Below are 17,502 nucleotides of genomic sequence, written 5' to 3'. Positions count from 1 at the left end.
TTTTGTAACACGGTGTAGGTGAATTATATGAACAGCTACTGTTCATATAATTTAGCTTTGCCATGACATGAAAACATGGCCAGTAATTCACAGTTCAAAGACATTTATCAATCCCACCATCAGGGACAATTCAGACATATTGGTTTCACATTGATGAATCATTTCCATTTACCATGTAAAGAAATATGCATACTTGCTTAGAATAGAACAAACATGTTATTATATCAACCGGAGCTGCTGCTCTGTAAATATTTCTTCAGCAAACTGTACTGCACCCAAATTCAAATATTTACAGAATACATCTGCAAAGCTGGACCAATTCAGACTCACTACAGGAGATGTCAATAAATATAGTGAAGTGTACCACATCAATGTTAAAGTAAGTGCTATTACACCTAATCTGTAGAATGGACTGTCATGAAAAAAATAATCCCATGTAGAGGATTAAGGTTAATATGGTTAACATGTTGTTTCTTCCAACTCGTCTTAAAAAGAATGGCCTTTTTGTAAACTGTCGTGCTGCAAATAAAACTAGTGGGCTGTTGTGCGTTGGTGCACCATGAAGAGGTTGCTTGAGGTCCCTCAGCTGCAGGCACAACCCAGACAGGGGGAATCCAACTCCCACCTCAGTATGCAAGCTATAGGCTGCACAATTGGGACATTGTGCTCAAGGATTCCAAGCCTTGCCATGTTCAATTCAGTAAAGCAAATAAGTAGGCTTTTACTCTTTTGGAGTTATACCATGAGGTTATTACAGCAAAATAGTGTGGAGCTCCAGTGAGCCTGGAAATCTGCATATTTACTCACAAACGTAATAAATCATGAAGATGAAAGGAGGAACAAGTCAAATGATCACTTAATCTTTGATAATAGTGTGGACTGATGCACTGAGAGGCCCTCAAAGACATGTAAATGTGACTATAGAGGCATTTTAAGAATGAATGATTTAATCACAGAGATCTTTGTCTGCCATGATTAATGATTATAGAGCACATTCTTGGTCTTTGCCACTCAGAAGGCCCCTTTTATGTTTTTTATCCAATATTACTAAAGTAATACAATAGTTTAGGTAACTTTTTTCCTTTTGGTTTAGTAAAAATACATCTACATGTGAATTTCAAAACAAACCGAAGTATTAGTAAAGTTAAATAAGAATATTCAAAAAGACGTACCTATAATAATTAGGTTATGGAAGTAGGGTTGTAATTTCACACATTTGTTTTTGTTTCGGCAGTGTGAAAGCATGCCAGACTAATATCCTTATTACACATCCTGCTACTTCCAGCCACATGTGTCAACAAAGCATAGAAGTAACAACTTATTATATGCTGTGCTTTATTGAGTATACATCACTCTGATCTTGTCAGGGGAATGTCAGGTGATTCTAGAAAAGGATATTATGAACTAATCAGGTTATTTTATCAAAGCACACCAGGTGTGAAATGATGGGCTTTCCACTGAACCAAATCCAATTGATTACTTAAAAACGTCCCACCCATTTTAAAGCACACATAAAATAGCCTGTTAACAAAAGCCTACATACACAGTTGGGAAGGAGCAACTCTCTAAAAGAGACACACCAGTTTTTCTTCAGGAGGATATCACTTGCTTGACTTGCAGAGACGGTAAGACATTTTCATAATACTGAGTTTAAGACCTTAACAATCTGACTCAGTTACAGAAAAGAAGACAGTCAAGATATGTTGTATTTATTTGCTTGTCGCTGTAACAAAGCTATGTTTCTGATTTTTCCTCTTTGTTATATATAATATGTTTCAGCTGAATTTGAGCTGAACGCTTTTGGTCTGAACTGGAAAAGAAATGGGAAACGAGCATTCAAATAACAAAGAGCCAATCCAGGTAAAGTGGCGCTACATCTGTAATATCTATACCTTTGCTGTGGTAAGAAAACATGGGGAAAATGGAAATGTTTAACCACTGAGTTTTAAATTCAAAATGCAGGATTTTGTTTTTATTCACAACTATGGGATTGTGCAATACAAAAAAACAGGAATACAAACTATGATCAAAAGATACACCATTGTTTCCTGAGCTAGTGATCAATATTGTACAGATATTTTAATTTTTAATTTTTTAGACCAGAGCATTTTCTTAGTTTCCTTTATACGCAGCAAAGAATCTACTAGTTTTGATTCTACGAGCTCACGCCATGATTTTTTATTGAAAACTGACTTTTAGGTGTTTTACGTAATGAGGATTAAGATTTGTGGCTTGTCTGGTTAAATAATTGCGGACATGTGTATTGTTCAGCTGTCAGTCTGTGCTTTGTTTGTATACATTGGCGAACTGCAGACCATTTGTTGTTTAGAGTTCATTTATTTTTCATCTGTTTGTGGGAAATGCTGAGTCAGTGATTCCCAACTATTGCTTTCTTAAGTTTCTGTATCATCATCATCATCATCTTCTTCTTCTTCTTCTTCTTAGAATGGAAAACTTCCCGAGAAGCATGAAAATGGATCAGTGAATGGTGTCTCAGCAAACATGACATTTAATGGACTGGAGGTTGATGGTAAGGGATATTCTCTCTCTTTTTCTTTATAGTTAAAAAACAACAAACAAACAAAATCTATAAATTAGAGTTTCACATCTCTTAAAAAAATGTACCAACAAAATAAAAACATAAATGTAGAGTCTTAATGAAAATATTTTCTAAAAATTGTACAGTATTTCAGGACAGAATATCCTGTTTAAGTGTCTTGCTTAATGGAAAATAAATAAATAAATATATATATATCTTTAATCAGTTTGTGACAGATGAAATCAGACGATTCGTGCATGTTCATGTTGAGTTAGTCCTTTGGACTCCTAATACTCTGCAAACACAGTAACTCCCTTCTGGATTTGTGTCTGCAGTTTTCCAATCTAGGCGTAGTCTCAAGACATTAACAAGGAGCAACTATTTGAACGCTCATAGTGTGGCTAGTGTTAGTGACAATAATACTGTAACATTCCCACTGGTGTTTGAGTTTGTCTAAGGGCTCATGTTGGTGCCGGAGTTAAAGATGTTACTACCCAAATTTGACAAGCCCATGTTTACTCCACGGAGACAGAGCATTGCACGAATAGATAATACTTGACCTTAATGTTGTGCTGAACTTATTTGAGGTTTCTTACAAATGAACTGGTGAACAATTAATTATTTCATCACTTTTAAATTACAGAGCAGTCACATTTTGACAAGATAAAATCATTTGAAAAAATTAGAATACTAGAAATGGTTCCTAGAGTTTTAGTTTGTGTATTAAGAGAATTGTTTGGTTTCCTATACAGTATTTTAAAATATGGCATACACATTTTTTCAATCACCAATTCTTCTTTTTTACAGTGAATGGTGAGAAGACAGTCCACGCAGAGGTTGAGACACCTGAGCCTGATTTTGTGGTAGTGGAATCAGACAGTGAACCCACTGAGGCCCAACTTATTTCTGAAATACCAGAACTCACCATCCCGAAGGAAGAGGTTAAGAAAAGTAAATCCCTTTTTGGCAAAATGTTCAAAAAGAAAGACGTGCCTCCACCACAACAAAAAGAGACGACAAATGAGGATGAAACGGATGTAAGTCCTGCCGTTGAAGCACAGCCGGTGAGTAGACTTTCTGTGTCAATGTTCAAAGATGGTATTCTCAATTTCTTCATTAATCCCATGAAAAGATCAAAGACACTTGGTGACATTGTCGTTTACTCGTAGTCAATCCCCAACCACAGTTCTTTCTGTGTGAAATACTTTTGCTCTGAGTCAAAGAGCCCAGCGGTTTTAGCAAATTATTTAAAAATTAAAGGTTTACACATTTAAACATTCCCTTTTTGATAAGAACACATTGCTATTATCAATGTACTCAAATGGTGGCAGAGACTTTTCATGGGATTTGTTGACAAAAACATAAAAAACACTCATTATGTTATCATCTCCCCAAATATCTTGAACTCACTCAGATTTATATTTTCTCAATAATCTCCTTTTAATTTCTCTTTTAATTGAATTTTTCTTTTAACTGCTTCATTAACCAATCTAACATGAGATCACAAAACACTTTCATGACTGAGAGACCACAAAATACAAACATCTATGCAATGCAAGACATTTTGACGGAAACAGATACTAGTGGGGATTATTTTTATTTTATCCAACAAAGCATGTCCAATTAAAATATATTCAACACAATAGATTATAATGCAGTAGTACAAAATGACCAATACTTATAATAATATATTGTTTAGCACATCCCACAACAACCATCAAAATCCATATATTTCAATCAACAACTCACTGACATAGTTTTTTTTAAAGAAGGGGTCATGTTGTATTGCAGTGTAGACATGTTTGTATTTTTTCGGGTCACTTTTCAGCATTGCACTCATTGTGATTAAGAGCATGGTTGTGCTATGTATCCCGGAAACAACAAACCAAATTTATCTAAACATAAATGTGAATGTTGATTTTCATGATAAAGGAGTTGACCGCAAGTGGAGAGGAAGCTGCCACAGGGATCATCATTGAGCACCAAGAGGAGATAGAATGTCCACATCAAAGAGCCGAAACATCCACTCAGACAGACAGACAAAATGAGTTTGATATTTCAACGCAAACCAGTGACTGTGAGGATGCAAATATTAATTCTGAAGACCCAGTGGGAAAGGAGGATTCACTGGAAACACCTGCTGTCATAATTGCAGAGGAGGCTGTAGAAGAGATTGCAAAGGTGGAACCCTCAGAGAACCAAACAGCTGGGATTATGTACAAAGTGGTCATCCCAGAGAAGTGGGCGGAGGTTTCTGATCATTTTGAAATCAGCCACTGCAATCCCGCGGAAGAGGGTCCAGTGGAGGCTGAGCCAGGAATAGCAACGGGACCAGAATCCAACCAAATCAAATCCATTACAGAGGAAATGGACGCCGAAGAAAATAACACCAAGGACATTGTGTCAAGCCTTCCTAAAGTGGTCACAGATTGTGTTGAGCTTGTTTTTGCTGCTTTTTCTGAATCCAGTGACTACATTGTTATAGACACGTCAGAGCCAAGGATAGATGAAGTAATTATGGAGGACAACTGTGTGGAAGGTGGAGACATGTCAGCTGATGTGGCATTGATTGAAAGCACTGAACCTGAGCCTGATGTCATCTCCCCCGAGTCTGAGGAAGAAAATGGTGTTTCTTCCCTCGACGAAGAGTTGATGACTTTGGTGATAGAAACAATCTCTGAGGTTGCAGCCAAGGAGCCAAGTCCTACACCCACAAACCAGGACACTCCTGCAGAAGAACATCCCACCCTTACTGAGACAGAGATTTTAATTAGGGAGGATTCAGCCAATGAAGAGCTCAACACTGATGACACAGTTCCAATTGATGATGCACCAGAAATAGATGAACAGGACTCGCTCAGCACTGTGAATGACGATGAGACTTCAGAGAAGTGTGGTGTCTGCTCTGAAGAAGAGAACATTTTGATTGTAGAAGTATCTTCTAATGAACTTCCAACAAGCTTAAATGATTCTCTTGGGTCCACTCATCATATTATCACATCAAACGAGAATGAGATTGAAGATGAAGCCATTTCTGATGTAGGACAAGAAACAGTCGAAGAATCAGATCCAAGTCCTGCTGTCAGTGAAAGTGATGAGGTGATATTCGAGGCAACAATTGATGTCCTTTCTCAAGAACTTGAATGCTGTGGTGCCACTTCACAGGAGCCTGTGGGAGATGATGACAGCTCTCTGGAAGAAGAGGTTTTCACTTCAACGTTTTTTGTGCCACTCTGTGTGGGACAAATAGTAACCCTTACACTTCCAGAGGATCCTGTAGATGAAGTCGCTGAAGAGATGATCGAAGAAGCGGTCGAGGTTTTATCAAATGAATTTGAAGCAGTGCCAGAAAATCTTGAAGAAGATACTGATGCCAAAGAGACATCCACAGAAGAAGTCACAGGAGTTGCTATTTCTGAAGAATCTGCTGAAGAACTGACAGCAGAAATTGATGAAGAATCAGAAGATAGTGATGCTTCAACTTTCAATGGACCGGTGTCAGATTCTCTTGAGGTCATCCTCGAGGCTGTTGTTGAAGAACTCACTGAAGAAGAGGCTGAATGTGACCTTGCAACCTCAGATAAAGTTGGACCAGAGATCGCTGCAAATGAACAGACTGTAGAGGACGAATCAACAATGGACAGTTGTAATCTAGTGATAATCCTTGAGACAAATGATGATGCAGTTACAGAACAGAACATGTGTCAATCGGGCAATTCTGATGATGCTTCACTTGAAGAGAACTCTGTAACCTTAGATGAGCCTGCTTCAACTTTCGATGGACCGGTGTCAGATTCTCTTGAGGTCATCCTCGAGGCTGTTGTTGAAGAACTCACTGAAGAAGAGGCTGAATGTGACCTTGCAACCTCAGACAAAGTTGGACCAGAGATCGCTGCAAATGAACAGACTGTAGAGGGCGACTCAACAATGGACAGTTGTAATCTAGTGATAATCCATGAGACAAATAATGATGCAGTTACAGAACAGAACATGTGTCAGTCGGGCAATTCTGATGATGCTTCGCTTGAAGAGAACTCTGTAACTTTAGATGAGCCTGAGGCAGAGTCTGTTGAGGCTATTCTTGAGACCATTGTAGAAGACCCCATTGCAGAAGAAGCTGAATGTCACCTTGTGACTTCAGAGAAGGTCGGACCACAGATCGGTGAAGAAGAAGAGACTGTAGAGAATGAGACCATAGATAGTGTTACTGTTACAAACCTGCCCATGGAAGCTTTATGTGATAGGCTGCAGTCAGCCTGTACATCAGTTGTTGAGAACTCGTTATTTAGTCTTGTTAATTTAGATATGTTTCCACTGGGATACAGTGTTACCGTTACTGTCCATGTGACTCCAAAGACAGAGCAGTGAATAAATGTTGAAGGTCAATTTCCAAATGTTGTTTTGTTTTGAAAAATATTGGTCTTCATCATTAGTGAGCGCATGAGCTGTTTTGGTTTGTGGTAGCAATCACAAACTGGATTGTAGAAAAACTTACAATAAGTGTCCTGTAATATACAAAGTACCTTTGTCTGTATGTATGTCATTAACACACAGTTCATACTGTAAAAAAAGTGACAATTTTTTTCAATAAAATAATTTACTTTCTATGTTATTTGTATTGTCGTATATAATCCTTTCTTTTATTGAAACATTCTAAAATGTTTTTGAATAAATGGATTTTGAATATAACATGTGAAGGAATAATTATTAATTAAAAAAAATAAAAAATAAATAAAAGACAACCAAGCCTATTCTATAGTTCAAATATATTCACCGTAAGGACATGGCTGATATTTCTCAGGGCATAACTCTCACACATTGTTGAATATCAATGAGTGAGGGGTTGGATACACACATTAATAAAAGGGTGATTGTTGACAATGCACCGAGTAGGCAGAGGCATGGTTGGAATTGTGCTCCCATCTCAATGCTGCGATTAAGACACTCACTGCTTGCATATCAGCTCTGCTGCACTAACATACTTCTCAAAGGCTGATTCTTTGTGATGGTGTATAGGAAACAGCTAACCTAAAGCAAGACTCAGAATCATTAACGGAACCAGAAAGTGTGACTCCAGAACCAGGTCAAGCGGAGGAAAACGTTGAAACTGACAACGGGAACAGTCAACCTGAGGAGAACCCAGAGGAGGAAAATAATTCAGTTATGAACTTCTTCAAAACACTAGTAAGTGACCCTGTTCTAGAAATTGAGAGTGTGTTTTTGTGCTGTTGATGTTTTAAATGAATTATCTTGTGAATTTAGACAGCTTGGGAAAATAAACAGTTAAATAGCTGTATTCAAAGAAAAAGGGAAGAAAAAAAAATCCAAACTTGTTATCCTCCGCTATCACTGAAGGCAAACAGCTGCTCATACAACAAAAATGAAATTAATCTCTTGCTCTAATTATCTTCTAAAGGTTTAAAGCCACTGAAGACAAGACATTTGGTAATTAGCCTGATGAATTGGAAAATAAATTAAACAGTGAAGATGTGTTTCATGTTTATTTGTTTATTTGTGATTCCCTCGATTGGGAGTTGAGATGCATGGAAAAGGGCAGTTTGAAGGCATCCATTACTCGCTCGGCCATGATGACACTGCCTTATGGAAACCCTACAACAAGCAACTATTGTAATCGTCTTCATCATGCTTTGGGATTCATGCCGTTTTAAAGAGTTTACCATTGCCCTAGCCCCATGCTAATCAAGTCTTTGAACATGCGGGAATGTGGCCTATTGTTCAGCCCATACTGTGAGCTCACAAGGGAAGCTTGTGCGGATGGAAGTTGAGACTTGTGAAGAAAGAGCGAGGGCAGGCCTACGCCATCTCCGCAGCACAATGGCAGTCACGATGACAGTGCATGTACTGTACGTGCTCTGTCAGAAACCTCAGAGTGCATTCACTGTGCTGCAGTAAAACTGATCATTAAGGCCTGTGTCTGCATTCATAAAAGACTTGTGTTTTATCTAAATAATATTTGTTTTGTTTCAGTCGCATCAAGTATATCAACGTCAACATTTTACTGCCAGTAGCATTAACTTACATAAAATGTTTCCTCTTTTTTGTGTAGCATAAATTCAATGACCCCGGGCAGTGACATGTTCTTCCCTTTTCTGCACAGGTGACTCCTAAAACATCCAAAAAGGAAACAGCAACTCCAGATGCCAAAAAGGATCAGGTAAACAGATGTTCCTGAAGCAATGCCACACATTACATTTGGTTGCTTATTAATATCATGCTTCATGGGATTTATCTCTCTTTCTAAATCCAATCCTTTTTCAATAATGTTAGGGTTTATTATCGACAAGAGGCAGAGCAGGTTTTTGTTTTCTTCAGTTTGACTTCATCTCTCTAACTGCTTGCTTTTTCTGTTGCCACATAATCCCAGGAGCCCCAACCAGCAGCAGACACTACTGTGAGCATAAAGCCTAGTATTTGTTTTCATTCATATAACAGATCCTGATTTGATTCACACCAAAGTCATACATTTTAATCCACCACTAAACTGCATGAAATGCATTTGCACTTAAATTATGGTGTGAGCAGTTTCTTCAGCGAACCCATACTTCACCATCCTCTCCCTCTTGAATAGGTTGCACAAATATCTGAACCTCCTGCAGCGCCCAAAGGAATGTCTATCCCACCACCACCTCCTCCAGAGCCACCAAAAATGGAAATCAAAGGAGACCCAGCTGTAAAACCCGTAAAACCCTCTCCGAAAGAAGAACCAAAAGCCGCTGCAAAGCAACCCGCACCCTCAAAAGGAAAATCAACCAAAGATTCTCTGAGCAGATTCTTTCGCTCGAAGGTAAATAAACCATGGAGATAAAATCGTTATTATGAATTAGGGTTTTAGGCTTTGAGCGAGTGTGGTGTCCACATATTATAACACAGTGTGAACCATGCTGTATGTGATTTGGGTGCTTCAGTAAGTGATGCCAAAGCCTTGGACAAATCTGCAGCAGTGGCTCATACTGGTACTAAACATGTTTTTTTTCCCTGGAGGTGGCAGAAACTGAACAATGTGTGCTTTATAAATTGGAACAGCAATTGTGTAAAGCGCACGTGGCTTGTTTTGAATGTAATCTTTGAGAATGAGGTTTCATATACTCTCAAAATGTTTCCCCCAGGAAATTGTCCCAAATTAACACTGCTGTTTCTATCACAGTCCACTTTTCTGCATGGGAAGATTCATATTCCCATCACCAAAGGGGCACATGGTGACTCGTTTATTTTAAACAGCTACTTCCCCATCCATCCATCCATTTTCTACTGCTTTATCCTCCACATGGGGTCACAGGGGTGCTGTACTCAGCTGGCATAGGGCGATAGACGGGGTACAACCTGGACAGATCGCCAGTCCATTACAGGGCCACATATAGAGACAAACAATCATCCACTCTCACGGTCAATTTAGAACTTCCAATTTACCTAATCCCCATATTGACTGTGGGAGAAAGCCCATGCACACACGAGGAGAACATGCAATGCCCTTGTTCCAAAGGCAAGAGTGCTAACCGCTACACCAACCACTTTGCCCCCTTCCCCAACCATCACCTCTATAATTAACACAACAGTCTATACCATTTATTTTTATCAATATTCATTTGACAGTGGAATTTTCTTGGGCATTAATATCTTTCTGTCTTGTTGACTTTTACTAACAAAACCAACTCCTCTGCTGTCCTGCAGTCAGCCAAGGAGACACCACAGGCTGCAGAAGAAGCAGAGGTAGAGCCAGGAGAGGTAAACTGGAGAGTCTGCTTGCTCTTCTCATCTGTATTCAGGGAACATAATGAATTCTGGTTTGTGTGTGTGTGTGTGTGTGTGTGATTGTACCTGTAGGATTATTAATCTCTCACCTGCAGGTCTGTGCTATGAACTGAATTATTATAGGTATTAACAACACATAATGTGCGTGTTACACAACAGACGTACTGCCTGGTAAATTACAGCATTTGAATTTATTTAAATTTGCACTGGTTCAGATTAATCAGGCAGTTTTACTCTGCAGGAGGAGCCTGTGGTGGAACCAGGGGCAGTAGACGTCCAGGTAAATCAGAGAAGAGTTCTTTAGGAGGCATAATCTTCTGTTCGTCTGAATATATCACCTCACCATGTTTATTATTATTATTTTTTTCTTTGCATATTTTAATTCATTTTCATTTGCTCGGGGTGAAAACAAGGTTGTACCTCCAGAGACAGCAGAGAATGAGGCACAGGTAAATCAGTGAGAAGTGCCCGCGAATATTAACATTTCATTTTCTTCACTCAGCAGGCACCTCTGACATGATGTTGTTACAGATGTGACACAGAATAAATTGTACCAAGAATGATCTTCCCTTTCATTTTAGTAGAAATGTGACATTTGCACTATTTTTGATGACTTGATTATTAGTATGATTATTTTTCCATTTGTAAGATCACATTAATTTCATACAGCATTTGAATCGATCGGGGAAACAAATAACTTTTCCTTCCCTGCAGATGGTAGATGGAGAACCACAGTCTGCTGAGGTAAATTAACAACTTTTTGGGGATTGTACTTATTGGTTTTTCTTCCATTTTTTGCTTTTAGGGTTTTCTCTCTATGGACAGAGCTCAGATCCAATTCCTTCCTTCTTTCTGTCTTTATGCTAAGCTAATTTATCCTGCAGCTGGATATAGCCTCAGATAGATAATGAGAGTGGCACCATAGCTCTTCTCTTACTGTGCAAGTATTTCCCAAATGTCAAACTATTCCTTTGAAGTAAGACAATCTCTGAAACCTAGAGATAGAAACCACCATTTGTTATATTTTCTTTTTTGTGTGCATGATGTTGTGGGGTTCTTTATTCTTACAGGGACTGGATCTGATGCTATCTGATTTAGCTGTCTCCTCTCTGCTCTGATCTCAGACATTTCTTCCAGTTCTACCTCTTCTTTCACTTGCAGGTGGCAGATCCTGCTCTCACTCTGTCAGCTTCAGGAAGGGTCACGCCTTTAATCTATCAATAACTTATGATCTTTATTTTCACTTTTTTTTGGATAAAAGAAAGTAGATCCCTCAAAAACTGGCACTCTGGAGGCTGCTGCAAAGCCTGAACCACCACCACCTGTTCAGGAAGAAAAGAATACAGCTCCAACAGTATCCTTCTTTTCTCTCTTCAAGCCAAAAGTAAGAACCTGCTCAATTAATTTTTTATAAGACTTTGAAAATCTCCGAGCATGGATGGAATGAGGACGGATTACTAAACAAAAAGTAACGCGGGGTGAATTTGAAGTACTGTTATGCCTCATGACCACAAAAATTCCTGGCGGTGAAGCGCCTCAGGAAAACTACTGGAGTAATAAATAAACTTAAGAAGAGACATGTTACTAACCCTTAATTATTAATACCTGCTCGTTTTTTTACCTTTAAACACATCAGTTCCTCTGTGATCATCGCTAATAATGTTGTAGTCCCTGGACCCTTCGGATTCAGGATCCATGAACACCTTAATGTCTCATCAAATATCACCTCAGACTCACGTCATGTGACTCTGAGATGACAGAAGTGACTCGTGCAGGACATTTTTTTAGGATTCTCTGTTGTTCCTGAATTGTAATACAGCATGCTCTCTTTTGTACCGCAATATTCTAGGCCGCTGAGCCTAAGAAGGAGGCCGCAGCTGCCCCGCCTGTGGCAACAGAGGCTGCACAGGCGGTTAAAATCAAGGAGGAACCCAAACCAGTGGCCAAGTCATCAGAGGTAGAAAACAAACAGGCCTCAGTGGGATCCCAGGATGGAGAGGATGTAGCCAACATTCCCAAAAAGGAGAAGAGGAACTCAGTCCATCAGTTGTTTAAATTCCTGGTAAGCATTAGCATCACTTTCTTCACAGATATCAATGGTCACAGCTCTATGTATATTAATACAGTCATTATTGGGGGTTTATTTTTTTTAACAATACTGAATAATGAAATTAGATGTTGTTGCATCATCCCCCACAAGATGGCAGCAGCAACTCACCAAGCGATTAAAGGCGTAGGTCCCCATCTCACAGTGCAGTGTTTATCATGTTACACTTCCTGAAAACAAGCACAGTTTGATTTGAATGCTTTACAGTTAATAAAGTTGATTTGCCCTGAGGGTAAAGATAATAGGAACACACTAAACACACACATTTCATGCAGGATTGCAAGCAATGAAGTTTAGTGATATGATAAATGAGAAAATGGGAAACTCCAAGTTAGAAGCTGCTTCCCACGTGACATTTATTCTACTTGCTCCATTTCAATTTCAGGGTCAAAAACGCCATTCTACAGATGCCGGAGTCCAGACAGAGTCTATCACTGTTACAGCAGAGAAGGCCAAATAAAACAACACTGAAGTTTCCCTGTACAGAGAGATACTCTTACTTTATCTCACTCGTTCTCTCATCACCCCCTTCATTCCCTTGAATTACTTTAACTGTGTTATTGTTTTTTTTTTTGTTACAGCATAGATGTTTAAATGTGAATGGAAACCTTAGTGGATGAAAGCAGGTGAACACTGTTGTCAGAGCAGGTGGGAGAACTAGTTTGGAATGAGGTTGTTCAGATACATGTATATATATTTTATTTTTTTGGTCATATAAATGTCTTGGAAAGTATTGCAATATGAGTGTGAAACCTTTTCTATAGACATTTAATGTGCCTTTTTTTTCTGATCTCGCAATCTAACACAATGGGCTTATGCAATACACAGACCCACGCTTTGCTTTTAGTTATTAACTTGTCTGAAACATTTAAAACCATATTCTCATATAGGTTCTTTGATTGTGCTATGATTAGGATTGTGTTGATATCAAATCATACTGGAAAAAAAGTGACCAAAGGGATACATTTCAAATGACAGGAGTGGGTTAATTTAACAAATTGTACTAGAAAGAGATTAAATCTACATAACCCATGTGTGGATTAAAGCGCTAACACACCTCTGGTATCATATCCGTCACATTTGGGCCCATACAGAAAATCACAATCTTTATAGTGCTCTGAATGACTTGTTGTAAGCACGCAAACAAATGCAGCTGAGGCGTTGTTATGGAAATATGTCCAGGTCGTACGTCACTGTCTTCATAACTTGCAGCCCAATAGCTTTTAATTTGATAGCAGCACTTTGTGTCAAGTGACTTAAATGAAGTTTTGTGGCGTTTGTCATCCGTGTTTGGCATGTGTGCAATTGATATCATGCTTTTGTTTGCCCACATGTGTGCCTGTCTGTGTAACCTCAGTTATCTTGAAGACAATAAATATGTTTGTCTGCCCCTCATCAGTCGACTCGTGAAAAAATAAATAAAGACCCAAGTGAGCTTCACATCTGCAACAACTGTAAAAGTATGTCGCCCGTCGAGTTAGCTGAATATGACATTCTTTTACAATGACATCCAATTTGTTTTCGTGCGCTATACTTGTGAGCTGGGAAGGTGTTAACACATGTCACTTCACTGTGTTGGGTGTGGTCATGCGCAAGCAAATACTGTAAACCTTACTCATCTACGTGTTCAAAGAAAAGTGACCTTATAGTGTTGGGCATCATTTGTAACTCTGTCAGACATCCAAAATGAAATCCTAATTTATATTTTTAGAGACCACAAGAGACACTTTAGGGGTTGAAGATGTGTAATGTGATCTAAGGAATTGTGCATTTCAGGAAAAGCTAGACATCAAAACCTTCTTTTAATTTTTTATGGTGTCATTTCTTTGATCGATGGCACTGTGTGCAGTATTTGGAAGGATGTGTCTCAACTCGCTAAAAGTCTCAGACCCACCATTCACCCACCGTGAAGTGACGAGGCACAGCACCCCCCGGGGCATAACTCACACTGCTCCTTTGTTATCAATGAGACACACTCTTTTTGTTTCACCCTCTTTAATAAGTGTGATCACAGATATTGCTGTGACAATAAAGGTGAAAAGGGGAGGCGTTGCCTGTGCAGTTAAAGCATGTGCTCCATTGTCAGTGTTTTTTCCTCCTGAGGATTGTTTTAAATTAAGCTGCAGTGGGACATTTTCCCCACAAGTATTGCTGGTATGACGAGCTTGTGTTCATTCCTAAACATAACATATACCGTTGATCACAAAGTTATAATGGGACAAAATGCTTATGTACATCATCTTGAAATTAATATTTTCATAGAACTCGGAATGAAAAGACACCCATTCTCCATTCAAAGGTAACAGTTGTAACTATGAGACTATGAAAACAAGGACTTGTTATGTGAAATAAAGCCATTGACATTAAATCTCACAAGGACTGGTGAAATGTTTCTGCGTATAATTATAGGCAATTCAGTGGATTCTGATTAAACGACTTGTAGAAATGAATGCAACGACTGGAAACACTGCAAGACCTGCTTGAGCACCACGCTGCTGCAGTTCATCCCAGGACAATGCATGTAACTGTGTGAACGCCCTGGGCTTGGGAGGGGGCGGAACGATGGGCAGAGAGGCCTGACAGGAGGCCTGCTGTCAGAACTAATGTGCATCACGGCACTGCTCAGTAGGAACAAGTCTGTTCTGCTCCATTCTGACCACAGAGCAAATTAATAGCAGTCGTCTAAAGCCTGGAAAGGACAGGGGTTTTTTTCAGCTCAAATCAAGGTTTGAAACATCAGGTCCTACACATGTTAGGTATTCTGATGCAGATGACCTTTAGGTGTGGTTTGTTATGGGATTTTTTACTTTCTACTGGAAGGATTAACGCCATCTATAGAGCTATTCATGAATAAAACAGTTGCAAGTATAGAAAAAACACTTGCATTAATGCATTTCATCATGTTTTTGTCATCATCCAAAGGATAATAAACCCTTGACCTCTAAAATTCCATTGTATTTTTATGGCAAATGTTGTTTGGACTTTGTTTGGTTCCTGGTGCAATTAAATAGTAACACAAAGATTTGTACGGGACACGAAAGAGTCATAATTGTACGTGTTCTGTCCCTGAGCATAGTATGAAACTGCTAAAAATACAGTAAATCATATATATTTATAAGGTTAAAAATGTGAAAGGTGCAGATATCCATGTTAGGCATAAGCTTTTAGGTTGATTTCAGACTTCAGGACTGCAACACAGTCCTTAGTTTAGTAGAAAACACTGGCATTATAATGTTGCTGATGACACTAGGACTTCAGAGGACTTTGGATCTTGTTTTTGTGGCAGAAAACTTATTACAAAACATATTTGTATTTCATTGTTCTGGTTTTCACAATGAAATAATATATGAGTTAACATTAGTACGGACTTAAACTAGACACATTAAAATGGGAATTATTCAACACCAGGAACATGAGAGGAAAGGCATTCGTTTTATATTGGCCTTTTACATACACTGCTGCCCACTTACTTAAAATATTTTGATACTAATAGACTGAATTTTTCTTTTCTGTGTGTATCCTATGTCTGTGCACATCACTGGACTCATATTGGGATAAAAAAAGGCAAGACAAAGCGTAAAAGTCAAGTAAAAGGTCACACGGAGAGAATGACAAAAGTACATCTTCCATTTTCTCAATTTTCTCAAAATGAGCATAAAACGTATTTGCTGATCAACAACACAACAGCTGGTTGCCTTGAATAAACATTATCGGCTCTGGGTGAGAGAGGAGATTATCTTTCAGGAGCGACACCAGGATTGTGAAAGAAGCCAGGCTGTGAATCTGGAGGAGAACAATGCAGTCAGCTGCTCCTGACACGTCAAGACAAAAACAAGCCACCACAGCCTTTCTCCATCCGTTGATCCAGTTCCTATCCGAGTGTCTGTCTGCTGAATACATAATTATTCATTCAAGTATTTTTTTCCCCCCTCTCTATCTTTAATTAGAATGCAGTGCTTTGGCTTTGGTGCTGAATGCATACATATATGTTTTGCTTTGTGGAGAAACAATGAGACAATGAGTTTGGCAGAGAAGTCGCATTTGCATAGAGTCAAACCACAGCACAAAGTTAATTTGATCACTTACAGGGAAAATCTTTGGCCACTTGTTGCTGTTATTATGGCGCATGCTAATCAAATGACGGCGACAGTGTCTATTATATAATCATTAAGCGAAATAAATGCTCAAATATTTGAACACAAACTGGAACAACCACCACGCTGGGGGGATTTTTATGATCGGCTCGACAACTTTTGGCAAAGTCATCATCCAGAGGCGTCATACTGCTGCTGCTCCAGATTGATAGCCTTTCATGGACCCTTTGTGGTCACAGAACAATAGGAAATGAGCAGGAGGCCTATATGTGTCACACGTGGTCTCTTTGATTAACATACTAGACTGGTTTGTGTAACTGGATCTAAGAGTGACGCAAGAATGCTAAAAAAAAAAAAATTTTGAATCAGAGTAATGCAAGGATTTAAAAAAATGTTTTCCATTTAGTGTGTAAGATGCAAAACAAACTACTGTTGTGAACATGTATTCTTTGAAAAGAAAAACAGGAATTATTTGTTAGATTCCTCATATCCAATATTCTCTGTGATGGGAACAGTATCTCTTTCAGTATGTAACACTGGGCTTAATAATCTCACATGCATTGCAGCAGTCTGCTCACCAAACCTGTAAATCAGCTTGTGTTTTCATCTCATAGTGAACACCAAATTTAGTACGACCCGTTTGGTAACAACAAGGATGAACAGAAAAGAAATCGGGAAAACATTTAATATAACCACAACACCGCCAGAGTGTCAGTACAAAGAGGGAGTTTCATGCCACAGCCTGGGTCTAATGTGAGTGTGAGAGAGATGGTGTTGGCAAATGAAGTCTTCCAGGCTTTGTTCACTGTTCCTTAGGCTGGGAGTGGTTACTGATAAAGTTTTTCTTCTTTTGCTGCCATTCAGAGGGAGGTTATATGTGTGTGTGTGTGTGTGTGTCAGCATGCACTGCAGTCTACTGAATATCTTCATTGATTGTGTAATGTGTGGCTTTAAGCTGCCGTCACTGCCTGATGTTGGAGGGGTTACAGAGT

The 17,502-nt window shown here is 38.9% G+C and overlaps 1 protein-coding gene across 4 annotated transcripts; it reads left to right on the top strand.

Moving 5' to 3' along the window:
• The first annotated feature begins 1,353 nt into the window (after positions 1 to 1,353).
• bcas1 (brain enriched myelin associated protein 1) lies at positions 1,354 to 14,784 on the top strand. 4 transcript variants are annotated; one of them, XM_044038856.1, is made up of 15 exons: positions 1,354 to 1,625; positions 1,780 to 1,860; positions 2,446 to 2,530; positions 3,347 to 3,603; positions 7,556 to 7,723; positions 8,658 to 8,714; positions 8,925 to 8,951; positions 9,129 to 9,344; positions 10,229 to 10,282; positions 10,551 to 10,589; positions 10,723 to 10,758; positions 11,024 to 11,053; positions 11,571 to 11,693; positions 12,159 to 12,371; positions 12,802 to 14,784. In XM_044038856.1, the coding sequence occupies exons 2-15, from the start codon at positions 1,822 to 1,824 to the stop codon at positions 12,874 to 12,876; spliced, it is 1,419 nt and encodes a 472-aa protein (XP_043894791.1). In that variant the 5' UTR covers positions 1,354 to 1,625; positions 1,780 to 1,821; the 3' UTR covers positions 12,877 to 14,784. The 4 variants fall into 4 exon arrangements, with proteins under 4 accessions (XP_043894791.1, XP_043894792.1, XP_043894793.1 ...); XM_044038857.1 differs by lacking the exon at positions 8,925 to 8,951; XM_044038858.1 differs by lacking the exon at positions 10,723 to 10,758.
• Positions 14,785 to 17,502: the final 2,718 nt, after the last annotated feature.

Source organism: Solea senegalensis, linkage group LG11 (genome assembly GCF_019176455.1).
Source record: "Solea senegalensis isolate Sse05_10M linkage group LG11, IFAPA_SoseM_1, whole genome shotgun sequence".
NCBI lineage: Eukaryota > Metazoa > Chordata > Actinopteri > Pleuronectiformes > Soleidae > Solea > Solea senegalensis.
The sequence above is the reverse complement of the archived record's forward strand: the minus strand, read 5'-3'. Positions and strand labels throughout refer to the sequence as shown.

Coding starts and splice junctions, on each gene's coding strand:
- bcas1 (XM_044038856.1), top strand. CDS start 1,822: ATGGGAAACGAGCATTCAAATAACAAAGAGCCAATCCAG. Junction 10,759..11,023: donor CAGCAGAGAATGAGGCACAG/GTAAATCAGTGA, acceptor CCTTCCCTGCAG/ATGGTAGATGGAGAACCACA. Junction 11,694..12,158: donor TTTCTCTCTTCAAGCCAAAA/GTAAGAACCTGC, acceptor GCAATATTCTAG/GCCGCTGAGCCTAAGAAGGA.